We start from the raw sequence: 21,979 nt of genomic DNA on the forward strand, positions 1-21,979 counted from the left end.
CCTATGCAGATATAGGAAACACCCTTAAGGACAACTACCAAAGGCCAAACTGGATCCTGCTGTGGCCGGGCACAGACACTCCCACACTCCCACTACTCTTGCCTTGAAACACAAAGTAGGACATGTAAAGCTTGATATGCCTGGTACCTGAGGAAAGGCCACACCCTCCTCTTCCTGGAACCCTCTTGTCTTCCCACCTCCATACGACTCAACCTAGACCTGTCCACAAGGTCTTATCTACTCCTGCCCCCTAGTCTCTGGCCCAGCTGGCTGGCTTCTTTGGGATGACTAGGTTTCTCTATGTATGTCTCAGGGATGGCTGCAGAAGGGTACTCTCAACACCCCCATTTTACCTGGGCCTGTTACCATCACCAGAGCCTACTGTGCTAGCCCCATGGTGTGTTCTTCCCCTCTTTGTAGGCAGAGAGCTCATGTTCTCTCTTGTGAGTCTGGTCTGTGTTGCTGTAACACAATACTGTTACCAGGCTTACCTGGCTCCTGATGCTGAAGACTGGAAGTGCCAAACAGCAAAAAAGTTGACATCCTAGTTTGGCAGGCCTCTGGATGCCTCAAAAAATGGCAGGAGGAGGAAATGGCCACAGGCAAAGGTGGCTAAGAACATGGGGTGCCCCCTTCTCAACCTGCTCTCACTGAAACCACACTCAGACCACAGCAGCCACCTTCACTTACCACCAAATCCTACTCCTCGCCCAAAGGAGCTCAGAGCACATTTAAGGAACAGGGAATACATACCATGAGTACTGAACCCAATTCAATTTCTATACACATCCAAGATTACATATGGCTCCCCATACCCACATCCTTGGATTTAACCAACTGCTATTTGAAACCTCCCATTCTAGGAAGTTCCCAAAGGGTTCTCCAAGGTAAGACTTGAATTTGCCACTTGAATTTGCCTAGCAGCATACTATGTCCACATCCTGCAGGGCTTTGCTACTCAGAACATCTTAGGCTTTCTAGTAAACAGTTGGAACATTTGCACATATTAGTTTGCCTGTCTTGAACACATACAGATATGTTTTGCCATTCTTTCCAAGTGTTATGGCATAAAAACTATGTAACATTGGCACTATATCCATGTATTGTAAGTCACCTGAGGAAAAATATTTAAAAGGATAAGCATATAGTATATGTGATACTGCACTATTTCATAGAAGGGACTTGTCACTCAATTTTGGTACCCCTGAGGTAGTGAGCCAATCATCACAGATATGTCTCCATGGCTTCCCCGGGTATTCATTGCTTCATCTACCCTCCGAGGATTTGCTGGGGTCAGTCAGAGTACAATGAGGAAGCATAGACTTGAAGTGTGTTGGGGTTCTGTGGGAGACAGTCTCAACCACAGCAGGATAAAGCCTGTGGAGTCTGAACTGTGATGTCCCAGCCACACTTCCACAAGAAGCCCACGCAAGTCTTGGCAGAGCATCCAGGCATCTAGCCCCATGCCTCCAAGTGACCATTCTCTCAACTCAAGCCACCGTTTTCAGAAAGAGGAGATGGCATGCTGCGGAAGAGAAGGGGTCTTCCCAAGGCTAGTACACAGGACCAGGAAAACTGTCACGAACCTAACCCTAAACTAAAACCTTACGGGAATCTCTCAAGCTCTTGAACACAAAGACTGCTTTTTCTCTCCTGCTTGACTGCTCTAATGGGAACACCTTGGTTTTGTCCCTGACTTCACTGGCCTCTTGCTCTATTTTATCATTTCCTTCCTTCTGCATGATTGCTCTGGTTTTAAATTTCCACAGCTGGAAACTCAGGATTGTCTGACATTTCTTCTTTCCCAATGAAGCATTCCACACTCGTTCTCAAGGCTGGATTTACTGATATATACTCTGAAAAAAAACTTTAATGCATTACTTTTTTTATTGTCCAAACTATCAATTTCCTTTGATACTTCTTTGACCATTACATCACGTAGAGGTACGTGCTTTGATTTTCCAAGTATCTGGATGCTGACAAAAATTTTAATTCCATTCTGGCTAGGAAGCAAATTTCATACGATTTTAATCATTTAAAATTAGGAGGCCTTAAAACATTAGCATATTACACAGACTACAAGCTACTAAGTGAATAACCCGCACGCACAGCAAGCTATCCATACCCTTTGCATTGTCCCATCGCCTCAGACTCTGGTCAGTTTCCCTATCTGTTTCCTATCCATCAGTCTCGGTTACTGGCGTTTATTTGTCTTCATGCCATAGACTGGTCCCTGTTACTGAGTCCACACAATACATGACTTTGGTTATTAGATTTTTCAGTTCCAAGACATTTATTTTTTATACCTCCTATTCCCTGTGGGTTGTTTTGCCTTTATATTTATTTTAAAAAGGTGAGTTCTGGCTCCTCGTACCTGAAGTCTCTGGTCAATCTGTCATGAGGCCATCCTTGGCCGGCATCTGTCAATCATTTCTCCCTCCGTAGGTCAAGATCATTGGGTTTGGGCATTTTAATGTTACCTGTAGACGCTCCATGCACTATCATATGACTATAAATGTTGCATAAATCTTAGGGGGAAGTTCCAGGTGGTCAGGTCCAGGGCTTCCTGTGTGCTATAGTTCCAATGTCAGGGCAGTCACAAGAGGTTCTGCAGTGACATGAAGTTGTGCAGTGACATGCTGTTGTGCCGACACATGCTGTCAAGTGTGCAGCACACACTGCACAACAGATTATCACAGCAGGAGGAGGGGAAAGGAAAGGGGGAGGGGGAGGGTCATTCCCCGTGGGGTTTTTTTTGTCAAAGGTTTTGCTGTGCTGCGTGCTATCAGATCCACACATACAGAGCCTCGTCCTGGGTGTTACACACAGTAAGAGATCACTTTCTCTTGCTGATCCTCTGGGAGAGCCCAATACCTCCCGGGAAAAAGCCAGGGTCTTAGCTTGGGTGCCAGACACCAAATGTGTCTCCAGGGCTAGAATGAGACTGAGACAAGAGGTTGAAGTCCTCACACCCTGGGCCTGGGCCTAGTCCTTCCTCTCTCCTTCCTCTATGTTTAGATGTATGAGTCATCACTGCCTTGGACAACCTATGTAGAATTTTTTCTTTTTTTAAAAGGAAAGGAAAACAAGTAGTGGAGTCTCTCCACTGCGTCCTAACGGGGCTCCCTCACTGCTGCTCAGATCCAAGTGCAGTATGGCCTCTGACCTCTGGGCAGAACTGCCCCTGTGCCCAGGCTGGAACCCAGAGGCTGAGTTATACTTTGATTCCCAGTCTGTCCCTGACATCAGAGTTCCACAGAAGCTGTTCTACATGTTCTTCCCAGAAGGCACAGTGGGTCCGTAGGAAGGAAAAAGCAGCTTGTGCTGCATTTTGACTAGAGCCCAAACCTTCCTTTAATTTTTATACTGATTAAAACAGCAAAAATCAGTTTATAACCAGAAATACTATAGTGAAATTCTGAAAACCCTAATTGCCTCATCACTCTTTCCAATAGCACTCAAGCCAACAAATGCTAGTAAAGGAGATGCTGCTGTAGCAAGAAGTGCTGTGCAACTATACAGCTGGGCTGCTGGGCGGCTTGGGCAGTTGTACTGCTGGGTGGCTGTATGGCTGGGTGATTGTACTGCTGGTCAACTGTACGACTGGGTGGTTGTACTGTTGGGCGGCTGTACTGCTGGCCGACTGTACTGCTGAGTGACTGTCCTGCTGGGCAGCTGTCCTGGGGGGCAACTGTTCAGTGGCAGCAGCCAAGTGCGATTGGTGCCCATGAGTGTGAGTGTGTGTATACACATCTGTCCTCTGTGTAGATACGCCTCCTGTTCTCAATGGCTCACCTTTGCTTTACATGGAGCAAGGAGGTGCTAGGAAGATAATCAGCAGGCAGATTCCAGGCCAGGCTCCTCACCACCAGCAAGCTAATTATGCACTATTTCCACACAGCTCATAAACAAACCTGTGCTTCAGACTAGAGGAACAAGACCTTAACATTGTAAATATCCTAATGGCAAGATTTCTTGCAGAAGGGAAGCAGACTTCAGGGGAAATGCATAAATAGTTAACAGGCACCCTGGATCTTGCACCAGCAACCACTTCCTCGGTGGTGCAACTTCCCAGAGTCCCTCATTATAAGAGCTTTCACCAAGACAGCGATGCAGAGCACCGGCAGCCACACATCTGTGGCCATGCAACCATGGTGAGTGCTGTCAAGGCCAGTGGCTCTGGCCTGCTCTCATTATCTGTGCTCTGTCCAGGCTGCACTCAGGGCCTCAGCTGTCTAGGAGGGATGCGGGACGGGGGCAAAGCAAACAGACTTGATTTATTCTGTTTAACAGCTCACTGCCCACATCAGGGTGCATGAGGCCATGGCAGCAGAAGCCGACAAAGCTGATTAGCTGCTTCATTTTCCTTGAGAGACTCACAATGTATGTAGGTCCTTGAGGCCATCCAGGCTGAGGGAGATTTCTGCAGTTTAATGCTCTTGCCAGTCACAGTTAGCATTAGAAAGATGTTTGGGACTTATACAACCTTGATTTCAGAGAACATCCTAAATAGCCTGTTCAGCTGTCACTCAAGTGTCAGGACAAAAAGTGACAAGATTAGGAGCAAAGAGCTCAGCCCTTTTGCCTTGCTCCAGGGGCTATTCATGGGCCTGGCCTGGAACCGCAGTGCTCTTTCTCTTCTCTTTCGAGCAATGGGCCAGGTTTCAATGAACGCTACTGACAGCTCTAAATCCTACAATAATAATAATAATAATAATAATAATAATAATAATAATAATAATATCATCTCAATATGCAACCCACATCAGTATACACATCTCTCTCAAATGTCCTCATTTTAAAAATACTGGTATCTTTAATGTGGAGGCTAAGCATAAGAGTTGAGTCCTCTGACATTACAGACACAGAGCTGTATCTCGCATTCAGGGTGTGGAAAAGCCCTGCCCACCACTGTGTCCTGCACCCCAGATAGCAGAATCTCTGCATGCTCTTTGTCTCTCCCAGACCCTCTGGATAAAGCAGGAACTCAACCATATCAGGGCCTTCCATAGGCCCACAACAAAGAGATTCTGGAACATTCCATATCACTATCTTTCTGTAGTTCTCACCAGGGATCAGGCATGAAGGGTGGGTGGATACAGCCAAAATTATAATCAGGGCACCATTCAGTGGAGAAATCAGACTTGGGGCTAGGACAGCTTAAAACAATCATGGTTCAAAGTCAACACTGGATCCTTGTCATGTCTTGCAAATCTATGTCCTATATGCTTCCTATAGGCCAAAGCTCTAGAAAAAAAAAAAGGTCAAAGTCTATACTCTACAGAAAGTAGAAAGAATTTCCTATGGCTCCAGCATCCCTGAGAAAATGAAGAGGATGGGGTGAGACATCCCCTAGGCAGGACTGGTCCTGGAAGATCATCCAGGACAAGCATCTTGAACGGCAAAGGAACAGTTGGACCCCTGCTAGAAGATGTCTATGAACAGTAAAGCTTCGAGCAGGAGGGGCCATGCTAGGCTAAGCATTGTGGGACAGAAGTAGCTGAAGTCCATGGAGCCCATTCACCATGCAACAGCAAAGGCCTCATGTCTTCTAATCTGATCTGAAGGTTACTGTACAGCTCAGTACTGCAATCTGGAACATACAATGGCCTAAGGACATAGCCGATGATTTCAGAGAGCAATGAAATGGACCAGGGTCTGTAGAGCAGGGAGGCCAGCCAATCAGAGCCCAGGGACAGCTAAGATTAGATGTACCCTTCAACAAGGGATCCTGAGACATCTCCAAACCAGGTTGGAAGTTCTAGTTAAGTACTGACTTGGCAACTTGCATGCAATGGGCTACTTTGGAGGTGGCAGAGCTCTCTACCTTGGACTTGGGTGGTCCAAGAACTCCCTCTGAGTGTACTTTCAGCCTTCTAGTAACTTCCTGCTTGAGTGCCACATGTCCCGATATGTAACATGTGAGGACCTCCAGGGTATTTAGTGGATGCACCTTTCCACTAAGGCCATGGCGGGAAACTGCAACAGAGGATAGATGGGCATAGGAAGGCCCAGGGGCAGTCATAAGGGATTTTATCACAGTGACTAAACTAACATGTTTATACCACCCTAGGTTAAAAGTTGAAATTTTACAAAGATACCATTTGGAAGAATTTTTTTAAAAAAGTTCAGAATTGGGGAATTACCCTAGAAAAGTGATGTATGGAATTTCTACATAGAGAAACAGACCCAAGAAGATCCAAGAGACTTAAATAATTAGAGCCGAGGACATTAATTCTTTTCAAACTCATCTATAGAGATAGAGATATAGAGATAGAGAGTCAATTCTACGGGCAAATTCTTTTCACATTTGAAAAATTTATGGGGTCAAGAGCAGTGCTGGAGAACATCCCATGGAGAACATCCACCATGCAACATGAACCTGTGACTTTAGTCCTGGCCTGCAGCTCACTGTCCAGGGCAGCACTGTGATGCTACCATCTGGAATGGATGCTGGGAAAGAGAAGCTGGGAAGACTTCCTGTTTAGGATTCCACACTAAGCCACAGCTGCATATCCGTGTGAGATGTGAGGAGAGAAGAAGAGATGGAGGATGTAAGAGACAGAAACTGGTGCTTAACATCTGGCAAGCAGGGGATAGACTTTCAGGACGTAGCACTCAGCCAACTGGGCAGGCAAGCAGGAACACGAGGCCTAAGCATTCCCTTACAGAGTCTACCCTCAGGCCAACCCCAGTGGTTCCAACAGTAAACATCAACTGGAAGCCTTGGATAGCATATTGTACAAAGTAAGGAAAAAGACTCCTTAGACAAGTGGTTCACAACCTTCGGGTCAAGACCCTTTTGGGGGTTGAATGATCCATTCACAAGGGTCATGTACGACCATTAGAAAGCACAGATATTTACAATTCATAACAAAATTACAGTTATGAAGTAACAACAAAATACTTTTATGGTTGGGGGTCACCACAACAGGAGGAACTGTTGTAACTTTAGGAAGGTTGAGAACCACTACATTAGACCTAAAAAGCTATTAGCGGCTAAGACAAAGACTGAGATGATGAACCACATTAGAATTAAGATTCTCTGTGTCCACAGACACTGTCAACAGGGAGAAAGGCAGCCCATATCGGATGTTTGCTGCATGGGCCTTCACTACTAAGGCACCCAAAGCAAGGAACATCTCTATGCTGCGCATGGAGAAGGGGCAGGAGCCTTTAAGAAGCACATCATGAAGATGTGTCCCTATGACACATATAGTATATATATAGTATAGTTGGCCTCTGTGTCTGTGGCTTTCATATTCAACCAACAGATTAAAAAATATTTGGAAAAAATATTGGACAGAACTTTTTAAAAAATAGTATTTTTTCAGTAACACAGTATGACAGCTGTGTACAGAGCACTTATAGTGCATTAGGTATTCTAAGTTACCTAGATATGATTTAAAGCACATAGAAAGGCGTGTGAGAGTCCCATCAAATACTATACCATCTGACAAGTGTCTGGGGAATTCTGGGACATGTGTGAGGAGTTGTGGGGTAGATATGGGACCAATACCCCAGGGGATGTGGAGGGATAGCTGTTTCTCAAAAGTCAGTCAGCCTCAACAGTTAAGAGGAAGCACAATTTAAAGTCACCATGTCAGTCAGCATGTGACGACCAGGATGACTATACTACAACAAAATCTTATCAGACAGACTAGAAAATTGCTTAGCAGGTTTAAGGCCACACTGCTCTCATCTCCTGGGGACTCACATGATACAAAGAGAAAACAGGGACTTCATGTGTGCTAGAGCACATGAGCATTGACATGCACACCACCCATAAATAAATTAAAAAACTAAAATTGTAACGGGAAGACCTGGGGAGCAGCGGCACAATGAGGAGGCTTCCTCGTTGCATTCCATTGTGTGTTCACTTGGGAAAAGCATTGGAAAAACAATGAAATGAACCATGTGTTTCAGCTAAGATCCAGTCCCAGATTCTGCCTAGCCCAGGGGTTCTCAACTTCCCTAACACTTTGACCCTTTAATACAGTTCCTCATGTTGCAGTAACCCCCAACCATAAAAGTATTTTCATTGCTACTTCATAACTGTCATTTTGCTACTGTTATGAGTCATAAATATCTGCATTTTTCTGATGGCCTTCTGCGATCTCTGTGAAAAGGTCATTCAACTCCAAAGGGGTCTTGACCCACAGGTTGAGAAACACTGGGCTAGACAGAAATGGTAATAGTTTAAACTAAATGATAATATGTAGGCTCAGCAGTACATAAGTAGACTAATGCTACATAATACCTTTGTGAAGTTTATTCTTCGGGTAGACAGGCGTGTGCTGGGCACTGTCCCCACCACACCTGGATGACGAATGCAGCCAGGGCAGGTAAGAAAGGCACATAGACAGAAGATAGGATGTGGGTACTAGGACAGGACACTCATCAGGCACAGCCTGTAAGCTCCCACACAGATAATGGAAAAGCACTGAATATAATTCACAGTATCACTGATCAGATCAAACCAGAGGAAACAGCTGGAAGCACATCTAAGTGGGTGGGGTGAAGATAATTCACTAAAGCACAAATGGCTGCACCACACACGTGCCTGGTTTCACATCTGTGTCCATGTTATTATTTTTTACTGGTGGTGGGTAGTAAACACCAAGAACTCCAAATTCTGGCTACTATCAAAACGAAGGACCACAGGTAGTAAGAGTGCAGGAATCAAGGAAGCTTTTCAAAATGTATCTTTTGAAGGAGAAGATGCTGCCTGCATGACAAGCAGGAAAGGAGAATTTTAAGGAAAAACAAATCCTAACCAGCCATGGAAGGAAGGGCTATGGGAAGTGGGGTCTCTGAACTGGGCCACAGAGGATGAGAGACCCCACCTTATCATCGCCCCTCACTGACTCCTTTAAGACCCAAGCAATGTGCTAAGTTGGACAAAAAGTACATCAGGTGTCAGTCATGAAGCTGCTAGGCAGTCTCACTCCTGCCTGATGGAACAAATGTTTATCGTGCCCACTGCTGTGTGTTTGCTTCCTTAATGTGGTGTCACAGAAAAGAAATCTTGGGCCCTGCTCCCAGAGTGTCACAAGGGCTCTGTTCCAAGATGGCCGCTGGGTCCCTCCCATTTCCAATGAAATGCTGTCTCTGTAGCAGGAAGTATGGTTGCCCTTCCTAAGGAAACAGCTACAAGGGAACCCATGGAAAAATGAGCCTCTTCCCTTTATACACCCTAGGCATGAGCACCAAAGCCTAACCTGGGTGAACTGCTTCCCCTATCACTCCTGGAAGTTAGTCGGGAGGAGCCTCTGTGACCATGGCATACTCTGTGCCCCAGTGTCCCAGCAAGAACTGAGGAACACTCATTCTGCTCTGTAGTGGTCTGCCACTGGCTCTAAGAAGAGGGAGGAGCTTTTGTATACAGGAGGCACAAAGGGACAGGGCAGCCACATGTGGCACAGTACCAAGTCCAGAGATGGGATGTTCTGTCATCCTTAGAACTGTGCGCCATGCAATGCAGATCTTCCTGACACCCTGCCTAGAAAGCTTCTTCAGAGAATGCAGAGTCCTGTAGATGCCATGAGGCCGATCCCCGTCCTAAGACATAGCTCAGTCTCACGGGAGGGCACAGTGGGAAAAGATATGGATGGATCACTGCTTCTTTAATGCATGGATGAGGACAAGGGCAAAGGAAGCTTTCCATGGTTGGCAGTGTGGTGACACAGTGGCCTGGCACAGGGCCATCAGCCCCACGAGGAAGGGAATTAACACTGTAGGCCAGGGCTTCTAGCAGTCTGGTTCTCCTGAGGCTGCAGGCACCAAGATCACAAAGATCTCCATGGAGGTCAAAGTGGGGCAAGGGAAGAACATAGAGCCAGTTTCCCCAGGAGGGTGTTCATGGCAAAGCCCCAGGCATGCAGCCATCAATGAGTTTAGAACCCTCATTCATCAACAAAGACAAAAATCATTGATTATGATTAACCCTGACAGAGAAAAAAACCAAGCTAAATTAGCTTGATAGGTCATCTCTTTGTGTCACAAGGTCTGGGCAGTAATACCGCACTGTTGTCCTGAAAATGCATATTACTTCAGATAAAATAAAATAAATCAGAAAACATATAACTGAGATCATTAAGAATCTTTCTAAATGATTTTTTTTTAAAAAGGAGAAGGATGAAAGACTGAAGTGAAAATAAGATTACAGATAGAAGTGACACCGACGAGCAGTGCAAGAATGTAAAGGGAATAGAAATGAGTGCCGCACAGAAAAGCTAATGCAAAGTAAAAGAAAAATGCAAGAGAAACACATTGGAGAAATAAAACATAAAAGGAAATTTAGACAAATCTGAAGCAAAATAACAAGTACAAAAAAACTCAAGAGCAAACCGAAGCTTGGAGTGTGACTAATTATACAGGATCAAATTAAGGCTCTAAAACCCTGCGAGCCGACGGCTGGCCTCTCGGCAGCGCTGATCTGGAAATGGTCTCGCTGAACCCAGGGGAAAATGGCCTGCGATCCAGGCCCCTGAGGGCCGCTGAAATCCACAGACTCGAGGCTTGGTGACTAGAACCAGAGGCTACAGTCAGGAAAGTCCCTAAGACCCCTGCTTCCCACTCACAGAGTCCTGCACCCAAGTCTCATGGTTGCCAAGGATCTGCGTGCACTTGCACAGACATCAGTATCCTGGAGGTGTCACCTGTCCATGTGTGCCTCAGGGCATCTGCTGGGCTCTGGCAATGTCCAGGCAGGGCTGACTCAGTAGGAAGCTGTGCAAAGGCAGCTCAAGGATTCAGCCTCCATGCCTCGTGACAGCACTGAGCTGCCCCACTTCCCGAATGCAGCTCAGGATTAGATTTAATCCCCAGGACAGCAGTGCCCCAGAGGTGCTGCTCTGGCTCCAATCCGCTCATGGCCTAATCCCTAAAGCCTTACTCACTGCTGCTGCTTTAATTTATTTCGGATGCACTTGGCTTTTTTTTTTTTTTAATGTCAGTGTATGTGACAGACAAAGAAATAGATGTGGAGATGAAAATTAAACTCTGTATTCACTTGCCAAAATATAAATGTAGACTTCTGAACTTAAAAATTGCATAAGCAGAAAGAAAGAAAGAAAGAAAGAAAGAAAGAAAGAAAGAAAGAAAGAAAGAAAGAAAGAAAGAAAGAAAAAGTTCAAAGCCCCAAGCTAGGTATCTAGGTTCTTAAAGTTGAAGCTATTGGATTCCATCAGAAGGAGCCAGGTTGTGGAGGCTGCCAAACAAGAGCATTACTGAGCAAGATCTAAAGGAGACGCCATATGGTCCCCACCAGAAGAGGTGAGGCAGGGAGTTCTGGTATCAGTGAACTCTAGTTCACTTCCAGGCCCATCCTTTCTTCCTAATGCCATGGGCCCAGGGTCTTTGGACACTAGGAATTGTTCACTGGGTACAGTCCTAAGGACCAGTCAGAAACAATGGCCAATCAGTGCAGAGACATCGGGACCCTTGGGGTGTTGCAGGTACACACCTGTGAGTCCATTGTTGGGCTGATATCATTCCTGGGTTCAGCCAACAATGGTGTCTGAAGCCCAAACATATGTCTCTAGTTGTCCAGAGCAGGGGCTTCTCGAGATGTGGCTGTCACAGTAGAATCTTCTTTAAGACTGACAGAAATGTCAGCAAAAGTATTCTGGAAGATACTCCAGCTAGCTACATTCCGCGTGTCCCAGTAGCTAGGCCTTGCCGAGGCCTGCCTTGCACAAGTACAGCACTTCATACATGCCCAGGACTTACACTTTAGGTGCAGACACAATCATGGCACAAATAATGAAGAAGGATAGCTGAAATGTCACACAGCACTTACCATACAAAACTAATTTGAAACCTAGAACACTCACATCCAAAGTGAGGCATTGCCAGGCAGCCATCGATGGCTCTCACACAGCACCGCAGTATTCTGCAGCATCCCCTGTCCCCTCCAGGCCTGGCCTTTGTGACACTGAGACTCATCCATGGTGCTGTGTAACAGGTGTGTGTCTCAGTCAGTATCACAGATCTTATCACAGAACCCCACAGCATGACCACCACCACCAGACCACCTTGTCTCTTACTGATGGTGTCAGCAGTCACTAGTTTGGGCCAGAGAAAAAAGCCACTGTGGCCTGGAATCTGGGTGTCCATGGGGCCATGTCAGAACTCACTTCACCCAAGTTTCACATATCCTGATGGTGAGAATTAAAGGTCTTCCTTATGTTTATTTATTATGCACTTTCTTTTCTTTAAAGATTTATTTTATGTATGTGAGTACACTATTGCTGTCCTCAGACACAACAGAAGAGGGCATCAGATTCCATTACAGATGGCTGTGAGCCGCCATGGGGTTGCTGGGAATTGAACTGAGAACCTCTAGAAGAACAGCCAATGCTTGTAACCACTGAGCCATTTCTCTAGCCTCTAGACATGGATATCTTTGCACAATATGGATTAATCAGAGAAAAGACTTGGCTTGCAGCAAAAACTGTAGATTCAAAGGGTATTTACACTAACAAGTTGGCAGACTTGACCAGCGAGTTCTACAAAGCAATGCAGTCCACACCTGAGCAAGCCTGCAGGGTATGTAGGCAGGCTGCCATCCTGACTCCTGCGCATGAGGCTGTCTGTGAGTCTATTCCCACTGTGCACTCCCTAAGACCTGCACACTGTCTGTCCGATTATGGTTCTGTGCTTGGCTGTAGCATTCCTGCATTTTGAAAGATGCTACCAAAATGACAAGGTGGCAGAGTTCCTGCACACCATCACACACTCATGCCTCCTGGGGGCAAGGGGTCACCTACAATGCCTCTTCAAAAGGACATACAGTAAACATAAAATTTCTCTGCCTGTAGTTCATTATTCTATCCCAAAATGTGTGTAGAGTTTGAAATTTAGTACTTTAAAAGGTAGCTTTCTAATTGACCCAATAGCATTTGTTGACTAGTTTATTCATTCTTACTGAGCTAATAGAGGAAAACAAAACTAGACATTCTTACCTGTCTCTGCCCCTTACTCCTATTTGACATTTTGATTATTCTCTTGTATGTCACACACACACACACACACACACACACACACACACACACACACACACACACACACACATGCATGTATGCATATATGCTCATAGCCATGCACCCCTGTGGAAACCAGAGGACAACTTCAGATGTTCCTACGTGCAACCCTATTTGCTTTTTGAGATGAGTCACTTACTGGCCAGCGAGTTCCCAGGGATCCACCTGTCTTTGCCCCTTCAGTGCTGGGGTATTTATACCTGGCTTTTTAATGTGGGTTCTGGGGACTGAATTCAGGTTCCATGAGTACTTTACTGAGCACCCACACACACGTATGCATAGCAGTCCTGATAGCATGTTCTTATACAAGTTTCCTTCTTTCTGTCCCCATAGTGTTAGAACGACTATACCCCACATCAGCAGTTTAGAATGGGTGTGCCTGTGCAAAGGAAGAGAGGGAGGCAGGCAGCTTTCAAAGTCCAGTACCATGAAGCAGGAAGAGAGTTCACACCCATGCAGTCCTTAGCTTTGCCCTTGAATCCCGGCCCCAGACAGGTCCTTTGTTCAGTAAGACCATCTAGTTAGAGACCTCATGTGACTACTCCAGTCTCCTCACCTCTCTAGGCTATCCCACTGAGTGGCCTTTGTACCCCTATCCCAAGGGAGGTTCCTGAGTCAGCAGGGGTCACAGCTTCTGCCACATCCTTTCCTGCCCCAGCACTGGCCTTGGGCTTATGCTAGAACTCTTCTTCAGTGCTAGCACTGTACAGGTTCCTGATCTCCACAAGCCTCTGAGCCCCAAGCAGGTGCAGATGGGGCAACCTGTGTCCTATCCTACAGAAAGCTCTGGTTGTACAACTGAAGCAGTGTGACTTGGTCCCACAGGCCCCACAGGATGGTCTGCTTGCACCTGACCATGTAAACACTGGCAGCATCCTCTGCTCTTCCAGATCTGGTACTCGGGCAGACACTCTGCACCCAACTCCAGCTGCCATACCAGGGGTTCTCAGACCCAGAGTGGCTATTACATACATATGGTACCTGGGAGGCCTGTCCTGCCTGGCTCCAGAGGCTCTAACTCCACTGATTTAAGGGTCTGAGGGGGGGAATCAGCATCTCCAGAATCATTAGGGGGATGGTGGGGATGCAGAGGTCACACCTAGACAACCAGAGTAACCATGATGTAATGCAGAAACCATAATTATGGGGTTGGGGGAGTTGCTGAAAGGGAGGCTGGATTCTATGGAAGAAGACCTACAACCTTGTCATGTGTAAGAAGCATTCTCCCAATCTGTCCCTAAGGGGTCTAAAGCAGCAAGCAGAAATCAGTCAGTGCAGACCTTCAGAGACTGGGCCCAGCTCTGCCCATTTCAGGGGACCCAAACACGATCATGAACCCCAATTAATGTGACCAGTGGAACCCTTGCCCCAGGCTGCTTCACAAGGCCATGGTGCTTTCAAATGACAGCTGGGCATTTTTACCAGTTTCTAATCACAAAACTGGGGTGGAGCCACTCGGCAGGTGCCAGAAGCATGTACTTTTGGGGACCTCCTGACCCCAACTCTCAATATGGAGAAATTAAACCTCTGAGTTCCCTGCCTTCTGAAGCCTTATTCCATCAGAGTAGACATGTCTCATAAGGTGGCTCTGGCTGGGCAGTGCTCCCCACTCCAGACCCTCCCCAGGTTTCTTTGCCCAGTGGAAGAATGCTTTGTTGAGGCTTCTGGCCTACGATCAGGGCCCAGCTGTCTCCTGGAATAGCGCATCCTTCAATATGGGATGATGACTTGTTTCAAACACTAGTACACCCAACTCCACAGGGGACCCTTCAAGTCCCACATCGACCACAGCTCAACACCATGAATATGATGAGGGTAGTGTGGACAGGAAGCGCCATTCTGTGAGGGGGGGTGGGGGGGATAGGACAGGCACACAGGCAGACACTCCAGCCTGTATTAGGGCTCTCCTCTGCACAGTACCATAGGCTCTATTACTTCCTCATAGCTATATTTGTATATCTCTCCTAAGAGTCCTCAAGCATACCCAGATCCCACAGCTGGGCTCAACTCCAGAGGCAGCAGGCCTCAGCCCTCACCAGAGAAATGATAGTGAACATTGTAAGTTGAGATGTCACATGAACATGTATGGGTGTCACAGCTGTATACCTTTGTCTTCACATGCTATAGATGAGTGCTCATTAAAAGCCTGGTTTCTGGGATACATGTTACATAAAGGTACAATGAAAGAGAAGGTGTTCAAACTGCATCCGTGTATGGGGCTTTCTCCAGGCATCAGATTAACAGCCACAAAAATATGGAGAATGTTACAAATTTCTACTCTGTCTTAGTCAAACAAACGAAACCCCCAAACAAACAAACAAAACTCTATGCTTCCTCAACATTGAAAAATAGTTAACTATTCTTTAAAACAACAGTTCTTAGCTTTTCTAATGCTGTGACCCTTTAATACAGTTCCTCATGTGGTGACCCCCGAGCCATAAAATTATTTTGTTGCTACTTCACAACTGCATCCTTGCTCCTGTTGTAAATCCTAGTGTAAATATCTAATATGCAAGATATCTGATATGAGACCTCAGAGGGGCTGCGACCCACAACCTGAGAACTACTGCTTTAGAATGTCAACATGAGACTGCAGATTGATCGTACCAGGAGTCCTTGTGAGCTTTGCACAGCTACTGTACTACACATGGAGATAGACAACAGTGTAAATAAAACCCAAAGTGCTTGTGCATATTCTTACAATGCTGGCCATATATCCCTGTCCCCTGGAGAATTACAATAAGCACAAATTTCATCTGAAAGGAAAAAAAAATTTCCCCAGTGGAACATACTCACATTAAATTGTTACAATGCTTATTTTGGTACACTATTTCTGGAAGTATTTCTCTGTGTCTGAATATGGCAGACATAGCCAGATCTGGCAAACACATATATGTTACAACTTGCTTGTCAAACACACACATCGGAACATCCTGAGTGCACTGAGCTTATTTACAAGGCAGGCAAAAATGTGAAATTTTATTATTTATAAGCTGTAAAATGCATATTAATTTTGCCAAGGTTTATAAACTATTACACACTCTCACACATGCTTAACCATGTGTGGATCACGTTCAATGACGTGCCCTGCAATAAGATAAGTAGTAAATGCTCAATATAAATATTAAACTCCAAAATGTACAGATTCCATTTATTCATAATGTGTGTGCATCAGGCTTTTGATATTTGGACTTCATAGCGTTCTTACCCATGGAAGCAAATAACTGTCCGAGTAACTTCCGAGGTGGAAGTCTCCAACAAAGACAAGCCCGAAGGAGCTAGTTGAGCCAGAGAGCATCAGGTCCCTGTTCCTAAGGATGCTCATATGGCCAAGGGTAAAGATTATATTCCCTTCTACAGCTGGTATTTATGATAGACAAAATACCTGTAAGATTGTATGCTTGTAAATAATGTCATCTCAATAGTAAAGATCATTAGAATGGCATTTACTCTCCCTAAAAACTGGCTTATGAAAGCAGAGGACCCAGTATGTAAATGTCTACCGCCGCTAGCACACACAACCCAATTCCACTCTTCCCACTGCCCAGCAGCTCTCTGTGCGCCATTATGGCAGTTCCTTTGGTACCTTCTCCCAACACATCACATATGTGACCTCGCCGTGCTCCGGCAAACCACCTGAAGATCTGAGCTAGGACTTAGTCAGTCTTAGCCACCTGTCCTGCTCCATTGACCACTCACCCAGGCCCACAGAATCCCCTTACCTCAGAACAAAGCAGCCCTGTGGGGTCAAGAGGATCAAGTTGGATGTGGGAACCAGACAGATGGTTACTCTTCCCGTTTAGAGAAGATGAAATGCTAACAGAGAAAAATTAGACTGATGTTTTGTTCTCAACCGAAAGAGGCCACCCATCCCATTGGCCTGGGGTGGGAACCGCGTGACATCGCCCAGGCACATGTGACCTACTTTTCGCCCAGCTCCCCTTGTGCCCTTGGAGGGGCACCCAGCACTCGTGGCTGTCATTTCAATGGCTCCTGCCCCCAACAGGACTGAACAAGCCAGTGTGCCTGCAGGACATATGCATAGCAGCTCAGCCTGAAATGGGGAGGGGAGATTGGCTAGCATTAATCCCGACATAGCTTTTCATATCAGCCATTGTCATTGTGCTGACCATCCACATACAGCTTGGGCAGAGGTGGGTCCCCAGCCACTGACTATGGTGTTGCCTCAGATTGACTGGAGACATTTGCAAATGCATAGAAAATTCCTCACCAGGATTAGTTATCCAAAAGGACCCAGACTGGAAATCCCTGCCTTCCCTATTTTTAATTCATTGTAGTCAGCCCTGAGAAGCAAGTCTATGCACACACTCAAAAGTGGAGGAGCACGCTAAGTCATTTAAGGTGTTCCAGATGTGGGCTGTGATGTGCTCATGCAGGATGCAGGGACTGTGTGAGGACCTCTAGGCTCAAATACCTGAGACCTAAATGGAGGGGAAGCGTGCATATTGGCCTCCATCGAACTGAGCAGTTCTCCTATCAAGCAGGAGAGAGTGGCTATCCCACGCTACTTTGATATTGATATGTTAATTTTACCCCAGCCACTTATGTAAGATCAGAGGAGATAATGACCAAAACACAAGCAAGCACATATAAGGACAGGCCAGGAAGAGCTATGGGTGTACTAGAAGGCAGACTGCCCAGTGAAAGGAGCTGGTCACTGTGAGCACAGAAATTGCTAGTAACTCTGCAATGTCCACCACAGCACAGAAAAGAAAGAGGAGTCCTGAAGCCTCACTGTACTGGCTGGTTTCGTGTGTCAACTTGACACAGCTGGAGTTATCACAGAGAAAGGAGCTTCAGTTAGGGAAATGCATCCATGAGATCCAGCTGTGGGGCATTTTCCTGATCAAGGTGATCAAGGTGGGAGGGCCCATTGTGGGTGGTACCATATCTGGGCTGGTAGTCTTGGGTTCTATAAGAAAGCAGGCTGAGCAAGCCAGGGGAAGCAAGCCAGTAAGTAACATCCCTCCATGGCTCTGCATCAGCTCCTGCTTCCTGACCTGCTTGTGTTCCTGTCCTGACTTCCTTTGGTGATGAACAGCAGTGTAGAATTGTAAACTGAATAAACCCTCTACTTCCCAACTTGCTTTGTCTTGTGATCTCCCTGGCATGTATTATTTATAGTATATAATTTCTGGGTCAAAACTACATAAATTATGTCAGGGATGCATGCCTGCAATGCTAGCACTCAGATTTGCTGGTCTCTGATCGGCCACTCATTCAGGGAATGTGTGCCTGGGAAGGACCATGGACCTTCACATAGGGCTCAGCAAGTCCTAGAGGGATGTTCTGGGCAGGGCAGGGAGATGACTGGAGGAACTAGGTCCTTCATCTTACCTGGGAATTAAGGCAGACAGCAGCGGGAACCTAGCCAACCCAGGACACTGACTCAGCAGAGACTGCTGTAAGAACTCTGACCTCCAGGCATACCAGGGCCCTTAACATCTTGAAATCAGAGTTCCGTGATTACCTCTATGGGACCTTTGCAAGAACCACAAAATCAGCCCCTTTAATATTGCCTCCTGGTTCATAAGGCCCACCACGTCCCTCTCCTCTCCAAGAGTATAGAAGTATTCTACCCCAATAATTGTGGGGGTAGGGCCGGAGGGTTAGGGAGAAAGCCTTCAATGATGTATGGCTAGCTGCCTGCCCATAATCTTCCCACACTAAGTAAGCTCTTGCCTATGCTGCTGTAAGTAATTCCAGGAAGTCATTAGTGCACTGAGACACAGTTGGATAGACTTATCCCTTTGGTCTCCCATTGCCCTCTCTTTCTGGGATGAATTAAAAACAGGCTCTTCAGAAAAAGCCACATGGCACTGGATGAGCTGTGTTTGCTCTCTCTTGACGCACACCCATACCCAGGACCCTGATTCTGTAAACCCTCTCCCACCTTGACCAACGAGTCATAACTCTACTGTCCAGCTTACCAGCAAGGGCTGACCCATGAAGTTCCCTGGGGACTGGTAAGGTTCTAAAGTGGGGTGCAGGCCTGGCCAGAGGAACAGAGGGGGTGGCTTAGAGATTGCTCCCCAGAACATTTCTCCCACTCGACCAGAGTGATTCCCCAAGAGCTAACCCTCCAGTCAGTTGCTCTGTGGTTCCACTACTACCTGCATAGAGGGCCTAGGTACATGCTTGTCCCCAGTGTCTGTGCACTGAGGCTCCTTACTGCTGCATGGGCCCTTTCTAACAACTTCTGGGAGTTCTCATAGGGCTTCAGATCAATATGCAGGTCTGGGCTGCCATGAGCCTATGGGAGGCACTGAAAGAAGAGAGAGAGTAACCTTGTGGCCTTCTCTCTCCCACTGTCTTTTGCTTTCCAGAACTCATGGCATTCATCCAAAGTTGCAACGGGTGGTAGAAGTCTTTATTCACTGCCACACACCCAACCAGAAAGCACCTGGCCTTCTTATTACCTATACCATCAGAAAGCACTATGAGTGACGATGAGCAGCCGGAATTAAATGATTCTACCATCGTATCAGCAAGCAGAAAATTGGAATAAAACCCCGTGGTGACTAGCAGTGTTTGGGCATAGACTTCCGTTCTCCAGACTCTAAACCTGTGTTTGCCTCGTGACTCCTGGTTGCTCAGGCCAACTGCAGGAGAGGGGTCCAGCCCGTGTGGGTAGCCTCTGGGGTGGACTGGGCTTGAGGGTATACACGCATAATTTGCTCACAGCTCCGGGAAAGAGTCCAAAGCATATACAGAAGTTCAGGGCCCAGAGGAACAGAGCAGGACAAAACACAGAGCAGTGTCACTGCTAACATGAGTGTTCCTTAAAGCTGAGCCTGGCCTTGCTGCCGCCATGCCTGGTGAATGAACAAACAAACAGCAGGGCTTTAGGGTAACTCACCTTCCCCCATAGGCAGGCTCTATGGTTCAAAGCAGGCCCATAGATCCAAATGCTGAAGCACACTGTGGCTCAGAGCACCAGCCACCGAAACTGAAGGTCTCTGGCAGGGCTGGCTTGGCTGGAGCTCACCTACCTGAAAAAGAAACACAGGTGAGTACTGAGCTCTCAACTCCTGGGCCTTGACCTTAGGACCAGCAGCCTTTCTTTCCCCATTCAGCAGAGCCATTCAGACATTCAAAGGTCTCTGAAGTGGCCAAGGCTAAGGTCTATGTGCGGAGGATATGTAACAACAGGGATGACCACGGATGGCCAGAACAGCACCATAAAGGCAAAGGAACACAAAGAAGTGTCTATTTCACAACAGGTGTCCCAGAGGAGATGCTATGAAGAATTGTATGACTGGTCTGCTATAATATTTAGCATACCTGCCTTCTACTTACATTGTTATCATATATGTCTTCTGCTTATAAGCTTTAGCATATGTATCTGCATAGGCACTAGGTTTGTAATGACAGTTATTAGATACACACTAAGTGCATTGCTGGTTTTCTGTGTTCTCAGTCCACACATGCAAGACCACCAGGCTCTTCAACATCACCTTGCAGGGTTGCTGCTGGATACCCGTCCACACTGCCTTTTCCTCTCCTGCCTCTCTACAGCCTCAGCCTGTGCTTCTGGCCTTTCACTTTGGGAATTCAGATTTGGTGCCAACACCATACGTTTGATTTCTGGTTACACACATCACTTTGTCATTATGCTCCTTGCTGTTTGTTCTACAGGTAATATCTACAGCACACACGCATGATTCTGTTCTACAGGTAATATCTACAGCACACACGCATGATTCTGTTCTATAGGTACATATCTACAGCACACATGCATGCTTAGTAGAGCACTAAACAGGCTTCCGTATACAGGATTTTGTGCTGGGACCTGTGCGATCAGTGCGCCAGCAGTAATCACAACCTAGGCTGTGTCTGCCCTTGCCAGAGCTGTCCAGCTGAGCAGCTGAGGGAGGCTGCTTCCTGCAGGTGTGGGCCACTCGCCCACAACATAAAGTTCCAAGGCAAAGGAGAATACACTGGTACAAAGGGATCCCGTGACAGCCAAGGTAGAAAGGAACCCACCCCCACCCTTCTTCGTGGGTCCCAGAGCTGGGAAAGCTGTTGCACAGATGTGGCACTGAGCGCTGAGTGCCAGTGTGTGGGGCACTGAATGTGTATATGGTATATGACCTAAGAAAATATTTAAAAAGTTAAACAAAGGGGTAAAGAGGTTCCTCATTGGTAAAGGGCCTGCTTATAAACATGAAGACATGAGTGAGTTCAGCCCCAAGCAGCTGCATATAAAGCAAAATGCAGTCGTATACACTTATAATCCCAGAGCTGGGAAAGCAGAGGCAGGGGGATTCCTGGGAGTTGCTGGTCAGTTAGCCTAGCCAAATTGGTAAATTTCGATAAAAGACTCTCTCTCAAAAAAAAATATTGAGGGACATATCTAATATTAATCTGAATTCCACACACATATACATGTGTGTGTACTTGCACATACCATGAAAATGCATGTACATGCAAGCACACACACACACACACATTAAACAAAATAAGAGTCAGGTATGGCTTTTTCCACCTGTCATTTCCGCACTAAGGGAGCCAATGCAGGAGGATCATAAGTTCAAGGCTACCCTACAATACAAAGCAAGACCTTCATTCAAACTCCAAGGGCTAGGGACATAAAGCAGTGCTAGGTTGTTTGCTTGGCATCCACAAAACCCTGGGTCTGATCTCCAATACTACACAAAGAGATCCTCTATTAACCATTGCAGCATTAGCTTGTATTTGTCTTTATCCCATCCCCACCCTGAATCACACTGGCACGACGTGGCGATTAAAAGTACACAGCCTACTTGCCCACACTGAGAACAGGCACTGTGGGAGGGGACTGGAACCTCTAAGTGAGTGAGTGAGTGAAGTACAGGGAAGGAAGCTGAAGCTGAAGCCACGAGCGGCGAACACCACAGGGCTCTGCTCAGGTGTCCTGCCGGAACTATGCT

At 46.5% G+C, this 21,979-nt stretch overlaps 1 protein-coding gene across 10 annotated transcripts in view; it reads right to left on the reverse strand.

The window, feature by feature from the left end:
- Pcbp3 (poly(rC) binding protein 3) overlaps window positions 1-21,979 on the reverse strand; it is a 196,208-nt gene that overhangs the window by 44,006 nt on the left and 130,223 nt on the right. For all 10 annotated transcript variants that reach the window (XM_029482487.2, XM_029482486.2, XM_029482485.2 and 7 more), the window contains one exon: window positions 19,927-20,059. In XM_029482487.2, coding sequence (XP_029338347.1) covers window positions 19,927-19,936 — 10 coding nt within the window. In that variant the 5' untranslated portion in view covers window positions 19,937-20,059. The remainder of the gene's footprint in view (window positions 1-19,926; window positions 20,060-21,979) is intronic.

This window comes from Mus caroli, unplaced genomic scaffold (assembly GCF_978045245.1).
Source record: "Mus caroli unplaced genomic scaffold, Mus_caroli_1 scaffold_9, whole genome shotgun sequence".
NCBI lineage: Eukaryota > Metazoa > Chordata > Mammalia > Rodentia > Muridae > Mus > Mus caroli.